Here is an 18,769-nt window from a genome sequence, read left to right as displayed (position 1 = left end):
GTACAGGAAGCCCGAGTACTAATGATTCTCAATAGAGGGAAAAAAGAAGTTCTGAGACAATTTTTTTTTCTCTGCACTGTGTTTTGCCTTTTTTTTCCCCTAGACATTTGGGTGGTTCAGGACACAGGTGTAGCAATGGACATTAGAAGTCTGTCTTCATGTGTGGATCAGCTCTCGGCAAGAGTACAAAAGATTCAAGACACTATTGATCAGAAATCTATGTTAGAACCAAGAATTCCTATTCCTGATTTGTTTTTTGGTGATAGAACTAAGTTTCTGAGTTTCAAAAATAATTGTAAACTATTTCTGGCCTTGAAACCTCGCTCCTCTGGTGATCCAGTTCAACAGATTTTGATCATTATTTCTTTTTTGCGTGGCGACCCTCAGGACTGGGCATTTTCTCTTGCGCCAAGAGATCCTGCATTAAGTAATATCGATGCGTTTTTCCTGGCGCTCGGATTGCTGTACGATGAGCCTAATTCTGTGGATCAGGTGGAAAAAAATTTGCTGGCACTTTGTCAGGGTCAGGATGAGATAGAGTTATATTGTCAGAAATTTAGAAAGTGGTCCGTGCTCACTCAATGGAATGAATCTGCGCTGGCAGCTATGTTCAGAAAGGGTCTCTCTGAAGCCCTTAAGGATGTCATGGTGGGATTTCCTATGCCTGCTGGTTTGAATGAGTCTATGTCTTTGGCCATTGAGATTGGTCGACGCTTGCGTGAGCGTAAATCTGTGCACCATTTGGCGGTATTACCAGAGCTTAAACCTGAGCCTATGCAGTGCGATAGGACTTTGACCAGAGTTGAACGGCAAGAACACAGACGTCTGAATGGGCTGTGTTTCTACTGTGGTGATTCCACTCATGCTATCTCTGATTGTCCTAAGCGCACTAAGTGGTTCGCTAGGTTTGCCACCATTGATACGGTACAGTCAAAATTTCTTCTGTCCGTTACCTTGATCTGCTCTTTGTCATCGTATTCTGTCATGGCATTTGTGGATTCAGGCGCTGCCCTGAATTTGATGGACTTGGAGTATGCTAAGCATTGTGGGTTTTTCTTGGAGCCCTTGCAGTGTCCTATTCCATTGAGAGGAATTGATGCTACGCCTTTGGCCAAGAATAAGCCTCAGTACTGGACCCAGCTGACCATGTGCATGGCTCCTGCACATCAGGAGGTTATTCGCTTTCTGGTGTTGCATAATCTGCATGATGTGGTCATGTTGGGGTTGCCATGGCTACAAGTCCATAATCCAGTATTAGATTGGAAATCCATGTCGGTGTCCAGCTGGGGTTGTCAGGGGGTACATGGTGATGTTCCATTTCTGTCAATTTCGTCATCCACCCCTTCTGAGGTTCCAGAGTTCTTGTCTGATTACCGGGATGTATTTGATGAGCCCAAGTCCGATGCCCTACCTCCGCATAGGGATTGTGATTGTGCTATCAATTTGATTCCTGGTAGTAAGTTCCCAAAAGGCCGATTGTTTAATTTATCTGTGCCTGAGCACGCCGCTATGCGCAGTTATGTGAAGGAGTCCCTGGAGAAGGGGCATATTCGCCCGTCATCGTCGCCATTAGGAGCAGGGTTCTTTTTTGTAGCCAAGAAGGATGGTTCGCTGAGACCTTGTATAGATTACCGCCTTCTAAATAAGATCACGGTTAAATTTCAGTACCCCTTGCCGTTGTTATCTGATTTGTTTGCTCGGATTAAGGGGGCTAGTTGGTTCACCAAGATAGATCTTCGTGGTGCGTATAATCTTGTGCGAATTAAGCGAGGCGATGAATGGAAAACTGCATTTAATACGCCCGAGGGTCATTTTGAGTATCTAGTAATGCCATTCGGACTTGCCAATGCTCCATCAGTGTTTCAGTCCTTTATGCATGACATCTTCCGAGAGTACCTGGATAAATTCCTGATTGTGTACTTGGATGACATTTTGATCTTCTTGGATGATTGGGAGTCTCATGTGAAGCAGGTCAGAACGGTTTTTCAGGTCCTGCGTGCTAATTCTTTGTTTGTGAAGGGATCAAAGTGTCTCTTTGGTGTGCAGAAGGTTTCATTTTTGGGGTTCATCTTTTCCCCTTCTACTATCGAGATGGATCCTGTTAAGGTCCAAGCCATCCATGATTGCACTCAGCCGACATCTCTGAAAAGTCTGCAAAAGTTCCTGGGCTTTGCTAATTTTTATCGTCGCTTCATCTGCAATTTTTCTAGTATTGCTAAACCATTGACCGATTTGACCAAGAAGGGTGCTGATGTGGTCAATTGGTCTTCTGCTGCGGTGGAAGCTTTTCAAGAGTTGAAGCGTCGTTTTTCTTCTGCCCCTGTGTTGTGTCAACCAGATGTTTCGCTTCCGTTCCAGGTCGAGGTTGATGCTTCTGAGATTGGAGCAGGGGCTGTTTTGTCGCAGAGAGGTTCTGATTGCTCAGTGATGAAACCGTGCGCCTTCTTTTCCAGGAAGTTTTCGCCTGCTGAGCGAAATTATGATGTGGGCAACCGAGAGTTGCTGGCCATGAAGTGGGCATTCGAGGAGTGGCGTCATTGGCTTGAAGGAGCTAAGCATCGCGTGGTGGTCTTGACTGATCATAAGAACTTGACTTATCTCGAGTCCGCCAAGCGGTTGAATCCTAGACAAGCTCGTTGGTCGTTGTTTTTTGCCCGTTTTGACTTTGTGATTTCATACCTTCCGGGCTCTAAAAATGTGAAGGCGGATGCTCTGTCTAGGAGTTTTTTGCCCGACTCTCCGGGTGTATCTGAGCCGGCGGGTATCCTCAAAGAGGGAGTAATTGTGTCTGCCATCTCCCCTGATTTGCGGCGAGTACTGCAAAAATTTCAGGCTAATAAACCTGATCGTTGTCCAGCGGAGAAACTGTTTGTCCCTGATAGGTGGACGAATAAAGTTATCTCTGAGGTTCATTGTTCGGTCTTGGCTGGTCATCCTGGAATCTTTGGTACCAGAGAGTTAGTGGCTAGATCCTTTTGGTGGCCATCTCTGTCGCGGGATGTGAGTACTTTTGTGCAGTCCTGTGGGATTTGTGCTCGGGCTAAGCCCTGCTGTTCTCCTGCCAGTGGGTTGCTTTTGCCCTTGCCAGTCCCGAAGAGGCCTTGGACACATATCTCTATGGATTTTATTTCAGATCTTCCCGTTTCTCGAAAGATGTCAGTCATTTGGGTGGTCTGTGATCGCTTTTCTAAGATGGTCCATTTGGTACCCTTGTCTAAATTGCCTTCCTCCTCTGATTTGGTGCCATTGTTCTTCCAGCATGTGGTTCGTTTACATGGCATTCCAGAGAATATCGTTTCTGACAGAGGTTCCCAGTTTGTTTCGAGGTTTTGGCGAGCTTTTTGTGGTAGGATGGGCATTGACTTGTCTTTTTCCTCGGCTTTCCATCCTCAGACTAATGGCCAGACCGAACGAACCAATCAGACCTTGGAAACATATCTGAGATGTTTTGTTTCTGCTGATCAGGATGACTGGGTGTCCTTTTTGCCTTTGGCTGAGTTCGCCCTTAATAATCGGGCTAGCTCGGCTACCTTGGTTTCGCCATTTTTCTGCAACTCTGGGTTCCATCCTCGTTTCTCGTCAGGACAGGTTGAGTCTTCGGACTGTCCTGGTGTGGATACTGTGGTGGACAGGTTGCAGCAGATTTGGACTCAGGTAGTGGACAATTTGACCTTGTCCCAGGAGAAGGCTCAACGTTTTGCTAATCGCAGACGCTGTGTGGGTCCCCGACTTCGTGTTGGGGATCTGGTTTGGTTATCTTCTCGTCATATTCCTATGAAGGTTTCCTCTCCTAAGTTTAAACCTCATTTCATTGGTCCGTATAGGATTTCTGAGGTTCTTAATCCTGTGTTTTTTCGTCTGACCCTTCCAGATTCTTTTTCCATACATAACGTATTCCATAGGTCATTGTTGCGGAGATACGTGGCACCTATGGTTCCATCTGTTGACCCTCCTGCCCCGGTTTTGGTGGAGGGGGAATTGGAGTATATTGTGGAGAAGATTTTGGATTCTCGTGTTTCAAGACAGAAACTCCAGTATCTGGTTAAGTGGAAGGGTTATGCTCAGGAAGATAATTCCTGGGTCTTTGCCTCTGATGTCCATGCTCCCGATCTTGTTCGTGCCTTTCATGTGGCTCATCCTGGTCGGCCTGGGGGCTCTGGTGAGGGTTCGGTGACCCCTCCTCAAGGGGGGGGTACTGTTGTGAATTCTGTGGCAGAGCTCCCTCCTGTGGTCACAAGTGGTACTTCGGCTGATTCTCTCTGTGAGCTTCCGTTGGTGGAGGGAAGTGGTACTGCGGCTTCTGAGTTTCCTCCCTCAGGTGATGTGGTGAGGTCATTAGGTGCTGCTCTACTTAACTCCACCTAGTGCTTTGATCCTGGCTTCCTGTCAATGTTCCAGTATTGGACTTGTTTTCCTCCTGGATCGTTCCTGTGGCCTGCTGCTCTGCATAGCTAAGTTTTCCTTTGCTATTTTGTTTGCTTTTCTTCTGTCCAGCTTATCTATTTGTTTGCTGGAAGCTCTGGGATGCAGAGGGTGTACCTCCGTGCCGTTAGTTCGGTACAGAGGGTCTTTTTGCCCCCTTTGCGTGGTTTTTAGGGTTTTGTGTTGACCGCAAAGTTACCTTTCCTATCCTCACTCTGTTCAGAAAGTCGGGCCTCACTTTGCTAAATCTATTTCATCTCTACGTTTGTCTTTTCATCTTACTCACAGTCATTATATGTGGGGGGCTGCCTTTTCCTTTGGGGTATTTCTCTGAGGCAAGGTAGGCTTATTTTCTTTCTTCAGGCTAGCTAGTTTCTCAGGCTGTGCCGAGTTGCATAGGTAGCGTTAGGCGCAATCCACGGCTGCCTCTAGTGTTGTTGGAGAGGATTAGGGATTGCGGTCAACAGAGTTCCCACGTCTCAGAGCTCGTTCTATGTTTTTGGATTATTGTCAGATCACTGTATGTGCTCTGACCTCTATGTTCACTGTGGTACTGAATTGCCTAATCATAACACCCCCATATACCCACTGGCCCTTCCGCGATTCCTAACCGCGCCGCTGCAGGTGACCCCCCCCCCCCTTGAGGGCCCCTGTACCATATTCTGGCTAAATCTCTAAGGCCATGTAATATTAGGCCCATCCCCCCGCTAGCCCCCCCCATAAATAACTCCCGTTCCCTACTCTCACTGGGAGCTACGGAGGGGTTAAAATTAGTAAATTGCTGGCTCTCACCTGGCTGCCTGGGCGCTGTGAACCCAGCAGCCGAAGGTCCTGGGTCCTGATGAAGGCGTGCTGGTCCCATGCTGGCTCCGTCTGCTGGTGGCTCCGCAGCTCCCGGGTCAACCTGCCTCACCGGCTTCCCACCGCCAGAAGCAGGTGAACCGGCAAGAATTGCAGGGCCCCTCGGAGCTGCCGCCGTGATCTGCAGGGCGCCGCCATCTTGGGGAGGTCTCCACAGGGCGCCGCCATCTTGATGTAGTCCCTGGTGCTGGTGCGCAGGCGCCGGGCTCCCAGATCCGGCGCCATCTTGCCGGAGACTTCTCACACGTGGAGCCGCACTACCTGCAGCGGCGCCATCTTGGATGAAGTCCTGGGAGAGTGGCGCCGCTGCAGCGCTGCTGACCGAGGCAGCCGAACGCTGCCCGCTGCTCGCCGAAGCCGCCCCCATCGATCCTCGGTACGCCGCTCCATCCGGCGTGCTGGAAGACAGGCCGGCTGGCTGCCGGCCGCTGAGACGTCGCCGCACAGGGGGCCGCCCCCTGGCACCTCGCGCTCCTCCACGCGCTCCTCCACGCCGAGCGGGGCCTGCAGAGCCGCTGACGCCCGCCGCTCCTGGTCCTGGATCCCGTCGTCTCTGTGCCGCGGGGGGGGGGGAACCCGGCCCCTGTTGTAGGTCCCGCCTGTTGGATGGATTCCTCCCAGCCTGCGGGCGGGGAGCAGGGGGACCGCGTCCACCGGCCCTGGCTGGAGGGTCCCTGGAGGGGCTCCGTATGCGGCGCCGGACCCGGGGGGTAGCCTCAGGACTAAGGCGCGCCGGAGGCCGAGACCTCCGCGGCCGGAGTCCTGCTGGAGGGGCGATGGAGGCTCCGGCTACCGACCTCTGAAGCAGGCTGTTCACAGAAGCCTGCAGCCAATCCGTCCCTTGGGCGGCTGCTTCCTCCCGGAGCTGCTGAAGCAAGGCCTCGACATCCATCGCTTGGGTAGAAGGAGCTTCTCTTCTGTGGCTGGTGAGTACCCAAATGGTTGCCCCCTCCACGTGGCCACCCCCTTTTATATAGTCCCCCCCCCCATGCCCTGTCTCCGACCCCTCCTTCCTTTTTCAAATTCAAAAAACTCCATCCCTCCTCTTAGCTTCTGTTAACCCTATAACCCCCCAACTTCCTACGAGCTCCCTATTGTCCCACGTCACCCTGTCATGGCGGCCTCCCCCAAGGGCCAGAGGCCCAGTACGGCCTTTCTGGACAGGAAAAATGACATTTGTCTCCTTGCAAACACATTCCCCTTCTCTCTCAGCTCTGCTGTATTATAACAATATTGCACTTTGTCTGCCTGTGAGCTGGAAACTGAAGCCAAGCAGCGAGATCAGGAGAGCAGAGAGCGGCCATCACACTGATAACACAGGTAACCATCACACTGGTAACTCCTCCTTATATATAAAATAAGCTCTGGAGGCAGAGTTATCTCCAGACACCATCCGCAACGGAGCCTTGAAGACATCATTTATATAAAGTGATAAAAGATAATTTCTCAGCAACAACACATCTGGTATGAGTAAATAAAGTATTTTTCAGCTCACCTGTCCACTCTGTGCATGGATGCCATCCTGGGAAAATCCAACAAGTAGTAAAAAATCCAGCACCAAGAGGTTGTGCTCCAATAAGCTTTATTCCAAAATCTCCATTTAAAAGCATGGACAACCAATAGAAAAATAGCATAAATAGCAAGGGTCCCAGACACCGATTTACGCGTTTCAGGGCCAAATATGCCCCTTGGTCATAACACATCTGAGAAACGGGGAGGACGGTTCTCAGCTGTCTGTAGCCTGTATGTCCATAGTAATACTTTACATAGGTCAAATCTGGTGACAGATTTCCTTTAGGCTTGTGAGTTTCTAAAACCTGCCATGGCGATAATGCAGTGAGGCATCCACAAATCGTTTATCTGGGTAATGCATGAATGAATGTGCAGCGTACGGACTCATCTGGTGAGATATGGTGCAGAGCCATAAGGCTATGTGCACACGTTCAGGATTTATTGCAGAAATTTCATGAGAAAAACTTGAAATTTTCTGCAAGAAATCTGCATGCATTTTTTGCGCGTTTTTAGTGCGCTTTTTTCCGGACATTTCCCAATGCATTTTATAGTGGGAAATTCGGAAAAAAAACCCGCAAAATTAATGAACATGCTGCGTTTTTTACCGTGATGCGTTTTTTTTTCGCGGAAAAAAACGCATCATGTGCACAAAAATTGCAGAATTCATTCTAAATGATGGGATGCAGAATGTATGCTTTTTTTTTGCAGTTTTATAGCATTTTTATAGCGAAAAAACACGAAAAAAACACGAAAATTCAGCAACGTGTGCACACAGCCTTAATGAGCGGATCTATGACTTGCTCCCCACGGTTACATATTTGCAGCATAGATCCCGGAGCGCCTATATAGTCCGGAGGCCTCCAAGGTTCATACTTCACCTATTGCGATATCACAAACAAGTTTCAATCGGTTTCCTTCAGTGACATCACCGGCCGGCTTTATTCAGAAAAAATGCCGTCATTTCATGAGCGTTTCAGTTCTTTGGATCTGACCAGCCAGCTGCACATTAGCCGGATTGACTCGAAAATGGCATTTATCCAATCTCCACACACAATCTAGTTAGCAATGATAATAGCGGCTCAGCTGGACCCTTTTTCTGACCCTCTTGAACAGAAGTAAATGGTCATATATTGTTATTTAATCCAGCTTTTTTTTCACATCTGCAGCATCATCTCGTATGTATTTTGAGTCACAAGGAGCTGGAGAATCCTCATGTGGCGGAGGCACTGCTGTCGGAGATCTCGTCATTTCAGAGGTGAAAGGCGACAAACACCGGTCATTAATATGTATGTCCAGAATATGAATCAGGTTTGCACATGATGAGAATTATTTATAAGCTCGGAGGGGTCTATGGAACCAGGTAAGACTGGTTTTGCATGTCCATAATTGTGTTCCTATTATCCCTACAAAGCCTGGATTCCATAAAACCCCATTATAAGGAGACTGCCATCCTACCCTAAAATATAATTGAAATTTAATCAATTACTTACATTGTGCAGCCACCCAAAGAGAGGAGACCTAATCGGCACACTTATCCCAAGGAGCTTTTCATGAAAGAAGTTCTCAGGAACTACAAAACTTAAGGTTTGTATGGACAGGTCATTATATCAGGTGGGCTCCACATCCCTTCATTGTTTGCAAAGCATAGTTGATACTTGCAAATTTTTGGGGCCGTCCTTCTGGGAGAATGATTGTCGGCACAAATGGCACCACGAAAACGACAGACATTCCCCATTTTTAACCTCTTGTGTGTGTCTTTCCAAGACTCTTCCAAACCCCTTAAAGACTCTTTAAAGTCCAATTCAAACCCCCTGCAGTCCCCGTGAATGTGCATCTCGAGGCACAAGGTTTCAGAAGGTCTTGACAGCAGGAAACTTTGGCAGCAAAGGGAATGGGGCTGAGCTGCAAAACCAGACACAGCAAGAACAAAAATCCTGGAGCTGCACCTAGCAAACAATGAATGGTATCATTGCGGCCCCTCCAATGAGCTGAATAATGGCGGTGCATACCTTGGACCTTCACAGATATGATATTGATGGTCTATACTAAGGATTAATTATACATATTGTGGTTCCGGAGAGCAACTTTAAATTGCCTATAGATCTGGAACTGTGGCCAGGAAAAGCAGCATTTTCATGGCTTCAAGATTTTCTGTACCAAGATCTTAACTTTTATGACGCTGAAAATCCACATTAAAAAGGATAGAAAAAAAAAATCACAATATTCAACTTGAGGTTTTTCTACATTCCCCTTTTTTTAGCATGGCTCAGTGGTTAGCACTGTTGCCTTGGGGTCCGATACTATCGAGGACAACATCTGCAAGGAGTTTGTGTGGTTTTGCATGGGTTGCCTCCAACACTCCAAAGTCATACTGATAGGGAATGTAGATTGTGGGCCCCATTGGGGACAGCGATGTCTAAGGCGCTGCGGAATTAATGGCGCTATATAAGCTAGTAAAATAATCAAAATATTCATAAAGGCACTCAAACACATCTACAACGACATGTCTTAATATATGCGACACTACTGGAGTGAGGATAATAATGACATATAGCTGCTGGAAAGTGAATGGCAGACCATTATACAGACAACAGGACTAATGAATATTTAATTATGCACTACATTTAGGGATCCTCTATGGATATGTTACTTTTTTCCCGCCTGCAGCTTGCCTTGGTTTTGACTTGTCCTCAAACACTAATGACATGCATTTTAGATGAGCCTGAAATTCAGCCGATGTAGTGAGACGTATATACTTGTACATAGCTGTATCCTAATGGTTCTTGGATGTTCCTTCGCTCCGAGTTTTACTTTGCTCATAATTCTTTTAGAGATTACATTAAAGTTTTAGGAAAGAAGCATAAAACTTGAAGTTTCGGGAACTCTCCATTCCCCACGGTGGTCTTTGTGGCACTATAAAAAATGCTGCCAAAAAATGATGGTCCTCATACATAGGGTGATCCAGACTAAATCAGGTCAGACCTATGCGATGATAGCAGAATTAAGATTGGAATATCAGTAGAGTCTGACATATACAACGTTTACTCCGAGACGTCGATACTGTGCAGCATCAGAATGGCTGCCCCATTCTCATCATCTAACGAGTCTTTGGCAAATCCTTTTTTTAGATGACAGTCCCTGTACCGTTCCTACCTATAATAACTTTATCAGTAATGTTGAGAAATGGGAATAATGAAGGAGTCTGTCATCCCCAAAACCCAATTTATACTAATCAGATAGTCATATATAGGCCCAGTCTCAAATCACTGACAAACAGGTTTTGCTCAAGAATATCCTTTTATAATATACATCTTCCCCTCGACTCGGACCATTTTCCCTGTCCTTGCTGCTGAAATACATCCCCGCAGCATGATGCTGCCACCACCATTTTTCACTGTGAGTATGGTGCTCTAGGGGTGACGAGCTGTGCTTCTTTGGTGCCAGACATAGCGTTTAACTTGGTGGCCAAAAAGTTCAATTTTGGTCTCCTCTGACCACATCACCCTTCCCCATACATTTGGGAAGTCTACCACATGTCTTTTGGCAAACTCAAAATGAGCCTTACAATCTTTTTATGCAAGCAAAGGCTTTTTTTCTGTGCACTCTACCATAAAGGCCACCTCTATGGAATGTACGGCTTATTGTGGTCATATGGACAGATACTCCAGTCTCTGTTTGGGAACTCTGCAGATCCTTCAGGGTTACCTTTGATCTCTGTTCTTCCTCTCTGATTAATGCCCTCCTTACCCGGGCTCAGTTTTGGTGGGCGGCCCTCTCTTGGCAGGTTTGTTGTGATACGATGTTCTTTCCATATGATGATAATGGATTTGATGGTGCTTCGGGGGGATCATCAGAGATTGGGATATTTTTTTATAACAACCCTGACCTGTACTTCTCAACAACTTTATCCCTGACTTGTTTGGCCTTTATGGTGTTGTTTGGAGATCTCCTTGGTCTTTATAGTGTTGTTTGGAGATCTCCTTGGTCTTCATGGTGTTGTTTGGAGATCTCCTTGGTCTTCATGGTGTTGTTTGGAGATTTCCTTGGTCTTGATGGTGTTGTTTAGAGATCTCCTCGGTCTTCGTGTTGTTGTTTGGAGATCCCTTGGTCTTCATGGTGGTGTTTGGAGGCCTCCTTGGTCTTCATGGGGTTTGGTTAGTGGTGCCTCTTGTTAGTGGTGTTGCAGCCTCTGTGACCTTTCAGAAAAGGTAAAGTGTATATAGTGACAGACACGTGACACTTAGATTGCACAGATGTCCTGTCACTTAGCATGGGACTTGTGAAGGGAATTGCTTGCACCAGAGATTTTTAGGGACTTCACTGCAAAAGGGGTGAATACATATGCACATGCCAATTTTTGGCTATTTGATCCGATAGATTTCATTTATGCCTATATTTTTCTCCAACTTAGACTATTTAGTGCTGATGCATCGCACACAAATCGGATTACAAATATATTTAAACACAGGTTGTAAAACAAAATAGGTAAAATGGCAATTGAGGTGAATACTTTCGCAAGTCACTGAAGGGGACCTAGCCCTGAAAAAAATATCATTATTGCAGACTAGTTTTCTTAGATATGATTTTCAAGAAAACAATCTTGCTCTATTAAGCAAATGGTGCTCAGTTCACCCTTGACATTGACAAGTTCTCAGGGCACCGTTCCTTCTTTCTTTCGAGTCGGGACATTCTCATATACACTTTATGATCAGCGGATGCTTGTGGTGAAATCTGGGGGGTTTGGTAGATAATTATCTAAAATCTATTTTGTATTTGTAATCTTTTATCTTGACCTATCACATCTCCACATGCATCAAACTTTTTTTTTTCAAAGTTGCGGAATGCAAAATATATTCATCGTGTTGTGGAAAGTGTAAAATTCCTGATTTCATGCACCGAGCGGAGTTAGACATAAACCACAATATATATGGGGGCAGGCGTCCTAGCAGCCGGCTGAAAGTAATTCTATTTTATTACATATATCAGTAACCCCTGCCATGATAATAAGCAACGTGCTGAATCCCAGGACAATCGTTAATCAAAATCTGTTCTGTACCAGCGCTCTGAGGATGGAAGTGTAGGGGACAGGATTAACCTTATGTTATCCCACAGCGCCAGGAACGGGATGTCCGCCCTTGGCACTAACGACCGATTTATGGTGCATTAGATGGTGGTAACTTTGGACGTCCTGTGCACACTGTGCAGAATTATCAGGCAGTGAGTATTGTGACCAGATCACCATTTTCTGCAGGTTTTCCTCCGACTGTGCTGCATAAACCTGAATGCTGATTGCATGTGGAAATCGCCAAGATATTGTGGCGATCACAGAACCAGCAAAAGTTTTTTGCAAATACACCAGGGCGCAAAATAGGTATTGAGAAAAAAACACTGCAGAAAACCAGCTAAACATACAAGAAGAATCAGACGGGAAGCAAAATTATCCTCCAGTGCTGCCATATTCCAGGGCTGTAGCCTCCCTGGAAGCCAGAAGTACAAGGTATTCAGTGCTCAGAGAGACTGCCGAGGTGAGGAGGCTGAGCCCGACCACCTCTGAGCCAGACACAGAAGTACAAGGTGTTCAGTGCTCAGAGACAAGGCCGAGGTGAGGAGGCTGAGTCCGACCACCACTGAATAAGACACAAAAGAGAAAGGTCAGGATTGGGCCAAGAAATATCTGATACAGATTGTTCACAAGTTTTATAGCTTGATGAGATGAGACGACTGTGGACGGAGCGGATGGACGGGCCGTGGGTGGATTAGTATCGAGCACAGACCTCCACTTCCACTCAGTCACCAGCGAGGTGGGATTATTAAAGAGGAGCAAGTTGGACCTTTTCAGATTGAAGATGGACTCAAAATCACCTCCTAAACCTCCTGACGATGTTTCATCCAGCAGTGGAGAAGGAAATAAATAGTCTACATCTCTCCAGAAAACCAGGATTGTTCTGCAGGATGAGGGTCCATCACAGCATCGAGGTCTCCTCTGTTCTGGGCCTTAAATATGGAGAATAATGTCCCGACCCCATCCTCACCGGATCTAAACCCTGGTGAGAACTTGTGGCCCTTCTTACATGGTAGATGTACGGTGAAGGAGAACAGTCGCCTCTCTGATCAGTGTTTGTGGCTGAGGGTCATGCTGCCCAAAAAGATGAAGATACTGACAGACTCCATGCATGGATGGAGATAATCACTGTTACTAAGAAGAAGGGCAGCCATATTACTACATATATTACTAGACCAGTCACTGAAATTTTTTTGGAAATGTTAAATGTATTTTTTACATTGAGCTACTTGATTATTATTCTCACTGTAACAAATGAAAGTAAAAAATTGAGATGGAAAATTCACGTTTTTCATTTAGTTGCCTAATACATAGTAACATAGTAACATAGTTAGTAAGGCCGAAAAAAGACATTTGTCCATCCAGTTCAGCCTATATTCCATCATAATAAATCCCCAGATCTACGTCCTTCTACAGAACCTAATAATTGTATGATACAATATTGTTCTGCTCCAGGAAGACATCCAGGCCTCTCTTGAACCCCTCGACTGAGTTCGCCATCACCACCTCCTCAGGCAAGCAATTCCAGATTCTCACTGCCCTAACAGTAAAGAATCCTCTTCTATGTTGGTGGAAAAACCTTCTCTCCTCCAGACGCAAAGAATGCCCCCTTGTGCCCGTCACCTTCCTTGGTATAAACAGATCCTCAGCGAGATATTTGTATTGTCCCCTTATATACTTATACATGGTTATTAGATCGCCCCTCAGTCGTCTTTTTTCTAGATTAAATAATCCTAATTTCGCTAATGTATCTGGGTATTGTAGTTCTCCCATCCCCTTTATTAATTTTGTTGCCCTCCTTTGTACTCTCTCTAGTTCCATTATATCCTTCCTGAGCACCGGTGCCCAAAACTGGACACAGTACTCCATGTGCGGTCTAACTAGGGATTTGTACAGAGGCAGTATAATGCTCTCATCATGTGTATCCAGACCTCTGCACATAGAAATATTCTCCTAAGAAAGACAAAACTGCACTGTTACTTTCTTACTTATTCAAGTTTCAGGTTTATTAACCTTTAGGGTTGATTACAGCACCGGAGTTATAAACAATAAAATTAATCAAAAATACAAATAATACCAATAATTCCGCATATGGTGTACGACTCCAACATCAGATGAATATAAAAGCTAAAAAGACAATGCAGGACCAGAAAACAAATACAGAAGCTTAGGATCTGCTACCAGGAGCCAAAATGGCTCAGCACGATGCTGCGCTGCTCCAAGTGATCAGTTTTATGTGAATGATCCTTATTCATCCTATATTGAAAAGTTTCAAAATTCTAATATCCTTTGTGTTCTTCACCATTTTCCAGATATCTGCATGCTGACAGTGAACAGAAACATTACTTTATCCACAAGCTGATATAACCCTTTTACTTATGAAAGTTGACAGGCGAAGACACTTAAAGGGGTTGTCTGAGCCTGAAAACATTTTTTTTTTCAGCTGGATCTCCACAATGGATGATGAGCACTTTCTATTACACAGACACCACAACCCAGAGAATGATAATGACCCGGATACTCACCATTCTCCCCCAGGCACGTTGTGTTTATGTCGTATTTTCCATGTCCACATTCTCCATTTTCGGGCACGCAGTTTAACTGTCCTGATACCTCCCACCGATAGCACACGGGGTCCTCGCATGGGACCGATTCTACTAGATGGGGACAGCTTCCAGCCGTTGTTTTGGGCTCCGCTACAACTTCTCTTCTTCTGAATTTAAAACCTGGAGAAAAAAAAAATTGAAAATTCCATCCAATTAATAAATACATTATATCTGAGAATAAATTGCATCAAATTTTGAAATGTATCAAAATGTTCCACTTATGGGCTGTTGTCCAGGTTAATGATAATTCTTGGGCTTTTTTTATGGTGTTTGCATACACAAATCAATACTTTTTAATTTTTTTTTTTTAACAGAGAAAAGAATTAAAAGAAAAAACAAACCTTTTCTCCCATGAGGCTCCAGACAATTTTCATGTCTACATGGCCCCCATTCTGTCCACGGAGTCAGCAGGCAATTTGACGGGCAGGGGACGTTGCACAGCTGAACAGTCGATGGTGCCGACTTCTCACAAAACTCCAGCTCCGAGGGTCTGAACACTAAGCAAGACGAGACAAAATCGTGATACTTAAAATATAGAAACCTTTCCGGATTCACATCCTTGGTAATTACGAGGGTTTATACGCAACAGAGCTTTTGTCTCAGAGGCGTAAGATTCTAGACCTCGGTGGGAAATTTTGATAACAGGTCAGTCCCCTATTTATAACAGTTTGTGGATGAGAAGCCTTCTGGCATCGGATGCCCCCCACCGTGCCACCACCCCAATAAGCATTTGCTGTCAATATCACATACAATTCATCAGCCACATAAGAGCATCCACGGCTAAAATTTCCCTGTTCTCAGGATCATACAATTCTGGACAGAGAATTGTGTCCTAATGCTGATTTACAGGATGAAGTTCCTCCGTAAAGAAACTGCCTATCTGGCACTGGAGGCCTTATTACAGGCCATGCAATGCTTCCTGGGAAATATGACATGCAAATTATTAATGAGCAAATTTCCCCAAAAATTGTTTTTAGCAGATCTGCTCAATTCAACATCGAATAAGTTTAGTGCAAATCGAATCTGCTAGGAAGGGATGACAAAAAAATCCTCTATTTTGGTGTTTTTGCCCCTCTCCGGAAGGGCAAGTTATATGTTGAGGGGCTTTAAAAGGCTCCATATAGACTTACACGATTGCTGCTTCCAATAGATGGCAATCGAAAACCTGTCCTTTCTATTAGAGATGAGTGAATCTGTTCTAAAAAGAAACAAATTTGCTACAAATTTTGCTAGAATCCAAATTTTGGTGGATTTGATTTGAGCAAATTCTGACGCTGGGGTTCAAAACCAAACTATTGTCCCCAATCTTTGGACCTCCGCGTACCTGTAGCACCACTTCTCTTCCTTCCTACGATCGGCTTCTCTACATTGATGTGCGTCATGTGCCGGCATCTTTCCTAGTCATCAGCGCTGTCGCCGGAAATCCAGACGGACAAGAAGAAGGAAGAGGAGCGGCGTCTGTGGGACGTGTAAGGGAGGGGAGGTTGTACATGAGTTTATTGTTTTATATATCTATGATCTCAGAATTTGCTGAAATCAAATCCCCTAAAATTTGGATTCGAGCTAAATTTTGTAGCAAAATCAATTAATTCATCTCTAGCAAATAGGACGGAGCCTCTAGCGCCATCTATTGGGAGCAGCAATCCTATGCGTTAATATTGACCCTTTAAAAACCTGCGCCACATGACTTGCCTTTCTGAAGAGGGGCAAAAACTCCAAAACAGCTGAATGCATACCGAGATTCTGGTTTGGCTCTTTAAATGTCAATGTTGACTTCTAGGATTGCTACTTGCAGTCAGCGGCACTTGAGACCCTGTTCCTTTCCTATTTGCCAATGATGCTGGTTATAATATTGCCTATAGACAGGGGCATTAGTACAATAGGTACAGGGGATGCAATCACACTCAGGCCCTGGAGCCTATAGGGCCCAAAAAAGGTCACTTCGGCCCATATAAAAAGACCAATACTATTAAAGATTTGCTATAATTGGGGGCCTCGTTAGAGCATTTGCAGTAGGGCCCACGAGTTTCAGGTTATGCCACTGCCTATAGGGGTCTTTATTTTTGTAAACCCTTATGGTATATTTTCCATTTTCTGTACATATCATTCTATATATCTGAGAACATAGTCATTGCTATTCTTCCAGACAGTGTAGTCAGCGGTGAGATTGTCAATTTTCATGCTTAGTCTAATTTTTGAAAGTAAAGGATCAAAAATCAGCATCTAAAAACATTTTCCTAAGCGGGCATTATCCATCTTCCATCCAGATAATAAAAGCGTGGTTGGTTGGCGGCCATAAGAAAACATAAAATTGTTTAGAATCCGTTCAGTGTATTTTCTGTAAGATAAAAAAACCACATCTGAGCCGGGGAACTTCTCATTTCTCTCCATGAGGAAAGTGAAGCTTTGTCTTGATAAGAAGAGACGTTCTCTACAAACAACAGGGCTGAGGATTGGGACTTTGCAACCATTTATTCATCCATCTAAAGCTCTGAAAATGCAGCAACAACTTGACATTCACCATATCTGCAACATTTATCTATTCTAAATCAGCGACGCTCGACTCCAGGGCTGATTTTTTTTTTTTCTAAACTTACTAAACTGAACCATCCTGGGCAATTACTATAAACTTCCTGCAATAGGAAAATCACAACTGGCATGAAATAAAAAGATGTGATGCAATTAGGAGGAACAGTCAACTGAGCAAGGTGATCGGACGCCAGGGAATTGGAAACCAATTGTATTTTATAAATCTTGAGAATTTCAAAAATTACCAAATCCTGCAGTTTTTACATTGCTTACTAGAGCACAGAAGATATTTGCTACATGGGTCTGTATAGGGCAGTCAGTTAAAAATGGCGACATTGGACAGACCTGGCACATGTAAATCCGCTTAACGGGTTCCCGAGGTACCCTGACCTATACTGAGATCAGAAGTTACATCAGGGGCCCCCTGTGTTGCATCCACAAAGTAGCTAATAGCTAGTTTGAGAGAGGAGTGGTAAAAAGAGAAATGCAAAAGTTAGGGTGGTGAAAATGGGACAAAAATTAGGTGACCAGGCAAAGTCAGGGGAAGAGCCAAGATCAGGGACCAGAAGAGCAGCCAAAAGAAGAGTCAAAAAGAAATCTGAATTTAGGGCCTCCTGGGCTGCACCCACAAAGTATCTGATGGCAAGTTTGAGCAAGAAATAGAAGAAGAGCAAGTGTAATAATTTTGGTGTCAAAAACTGTAAAAAAAATAAAAATAAAAATCAGATGACTAAGAAAAGTCAGGGGAATAGCCAATATCAGTTATCAGAAGGTCAGCCAAGAATGAAAGGAAAAAAGGGGTAAAAAATTAAAAATTGGTTACCTGTATTTTATTTTTCATTTCTTCCCCTTTCCTGCTGTTTGGGCACATTATATTTCTGCTTCCTTAGTAAATTGGAGATTTGTTGCATTACCCCGTTTCTATGTGTTGCATTACCCCATTTCAATTTGTTACATTACCCCGCTTCTATTTGTTGCATTACCCCGTTTCTATTTGTTGCATTACCCCGTTTCTATGTGTTGCATTACCCCATTTCTATTTGTTGCATTACCCCGTTTCTATTTGTTACATTACCCCGTTTCTATTTGTTGCATTACCCCGTTTCTATTTGTTGCATTACCCCGTTTCTATTTGTTGCATTACCCCGTTTCTATTTGTTACATTACCCCGTTTCTATTTGTTGCATTACCCCGTTTCTATTTGTTGCATTACCCCGTTTCTATTTGTTGCATTACCCCATTTCTATTTGTTACATTACCCCGTTTCTATTTGTTGCATTACCCCGTTTCTATTTGTTGCATTACCCCGTTTCTATTTGTTGCATTACCCCGTTTCTATTTGTTGCATTACCCCGTTTCCATTTGTTGCATTACCCCATTTCTATTTGTTACATTACCCCGTTTCTATTTGTTGCATTACCCCGTTTCTATTTGTTGCATTACCCCGTTTCTATTTGTTGCATTACCCCGTTTCTATTTGTTGCATTACCGCATTTCTATTTGTTACATTACCCCGTTTCTATTTGTTGCATTACCCCGTTTCTATTTGTTGCATTACCTCGTTTCTATTTGTTGCATTACCCCGTTTCTATTTGTTACATTACCCCGTTTCTATTTGTTACATTACCCCGTTTCTATTTGTTGCATTACCCCATTTCTATTTGTTACATTACCCCGTTTCTATTTGTTACATTACCCCGTTTCTATTTGTTGCATTACCCCATTTCTATTTGTTACATTACCCCGTTTCTATTTGTTACATTACCCCGTTTCTATT

At 44.5% G+C, this 18,769-nt stretch overlaps 1 protein-coding gene across 2 annotated transcripts in view; it reads right to left on the bottom strand.

Moving 5' to 3' along the window:
• Positions 1 to 18,769, bottom strand: part of THSD7B (thrombospondin type 1 domain containing 7B) — a 452,200-nt gene that overhangs the window by 251,097 nt on the left and 182,334 nt on the right. For both annotated transcript variants that reach the window (XM_069732875.1, XM_069732874.1), the window contains exons 6-7: positions 14,805 to 14,960; positions 14,383 to 14,583 (exon numbers count right to left, since the gene is read on the bottom strand). In XM_069732875.1, the coding sequence (XP_069588976.1) occupies positions 14,383 to 14,583; positions 14,805 to 14,960 (357 nt within the window). The remainder of the gene's footprint in view (positions 1 to 14,382; positions 14,584 to 14,804; positions 14,961 to 18,769) is intronic.

Source organism: Ranitomeya imitator, chromosome 7, assembly GCF_032444005.1.
Source record: "Ranitomeya imitator isolate aRanImi1 chromosome 7, aRanImi1.pri, whole genome shotgun sequence".
NCBI lineage: Eukaryota > Metazoa > Chordata > Amphibia > Anura > Dendrobatidae > Ranitomeya > Ranitomeya imitator.
Note: the sequence above shows the minus strand (reverse complement) of the source record. Positions and strands in the feature narration are given on the sequence as shown.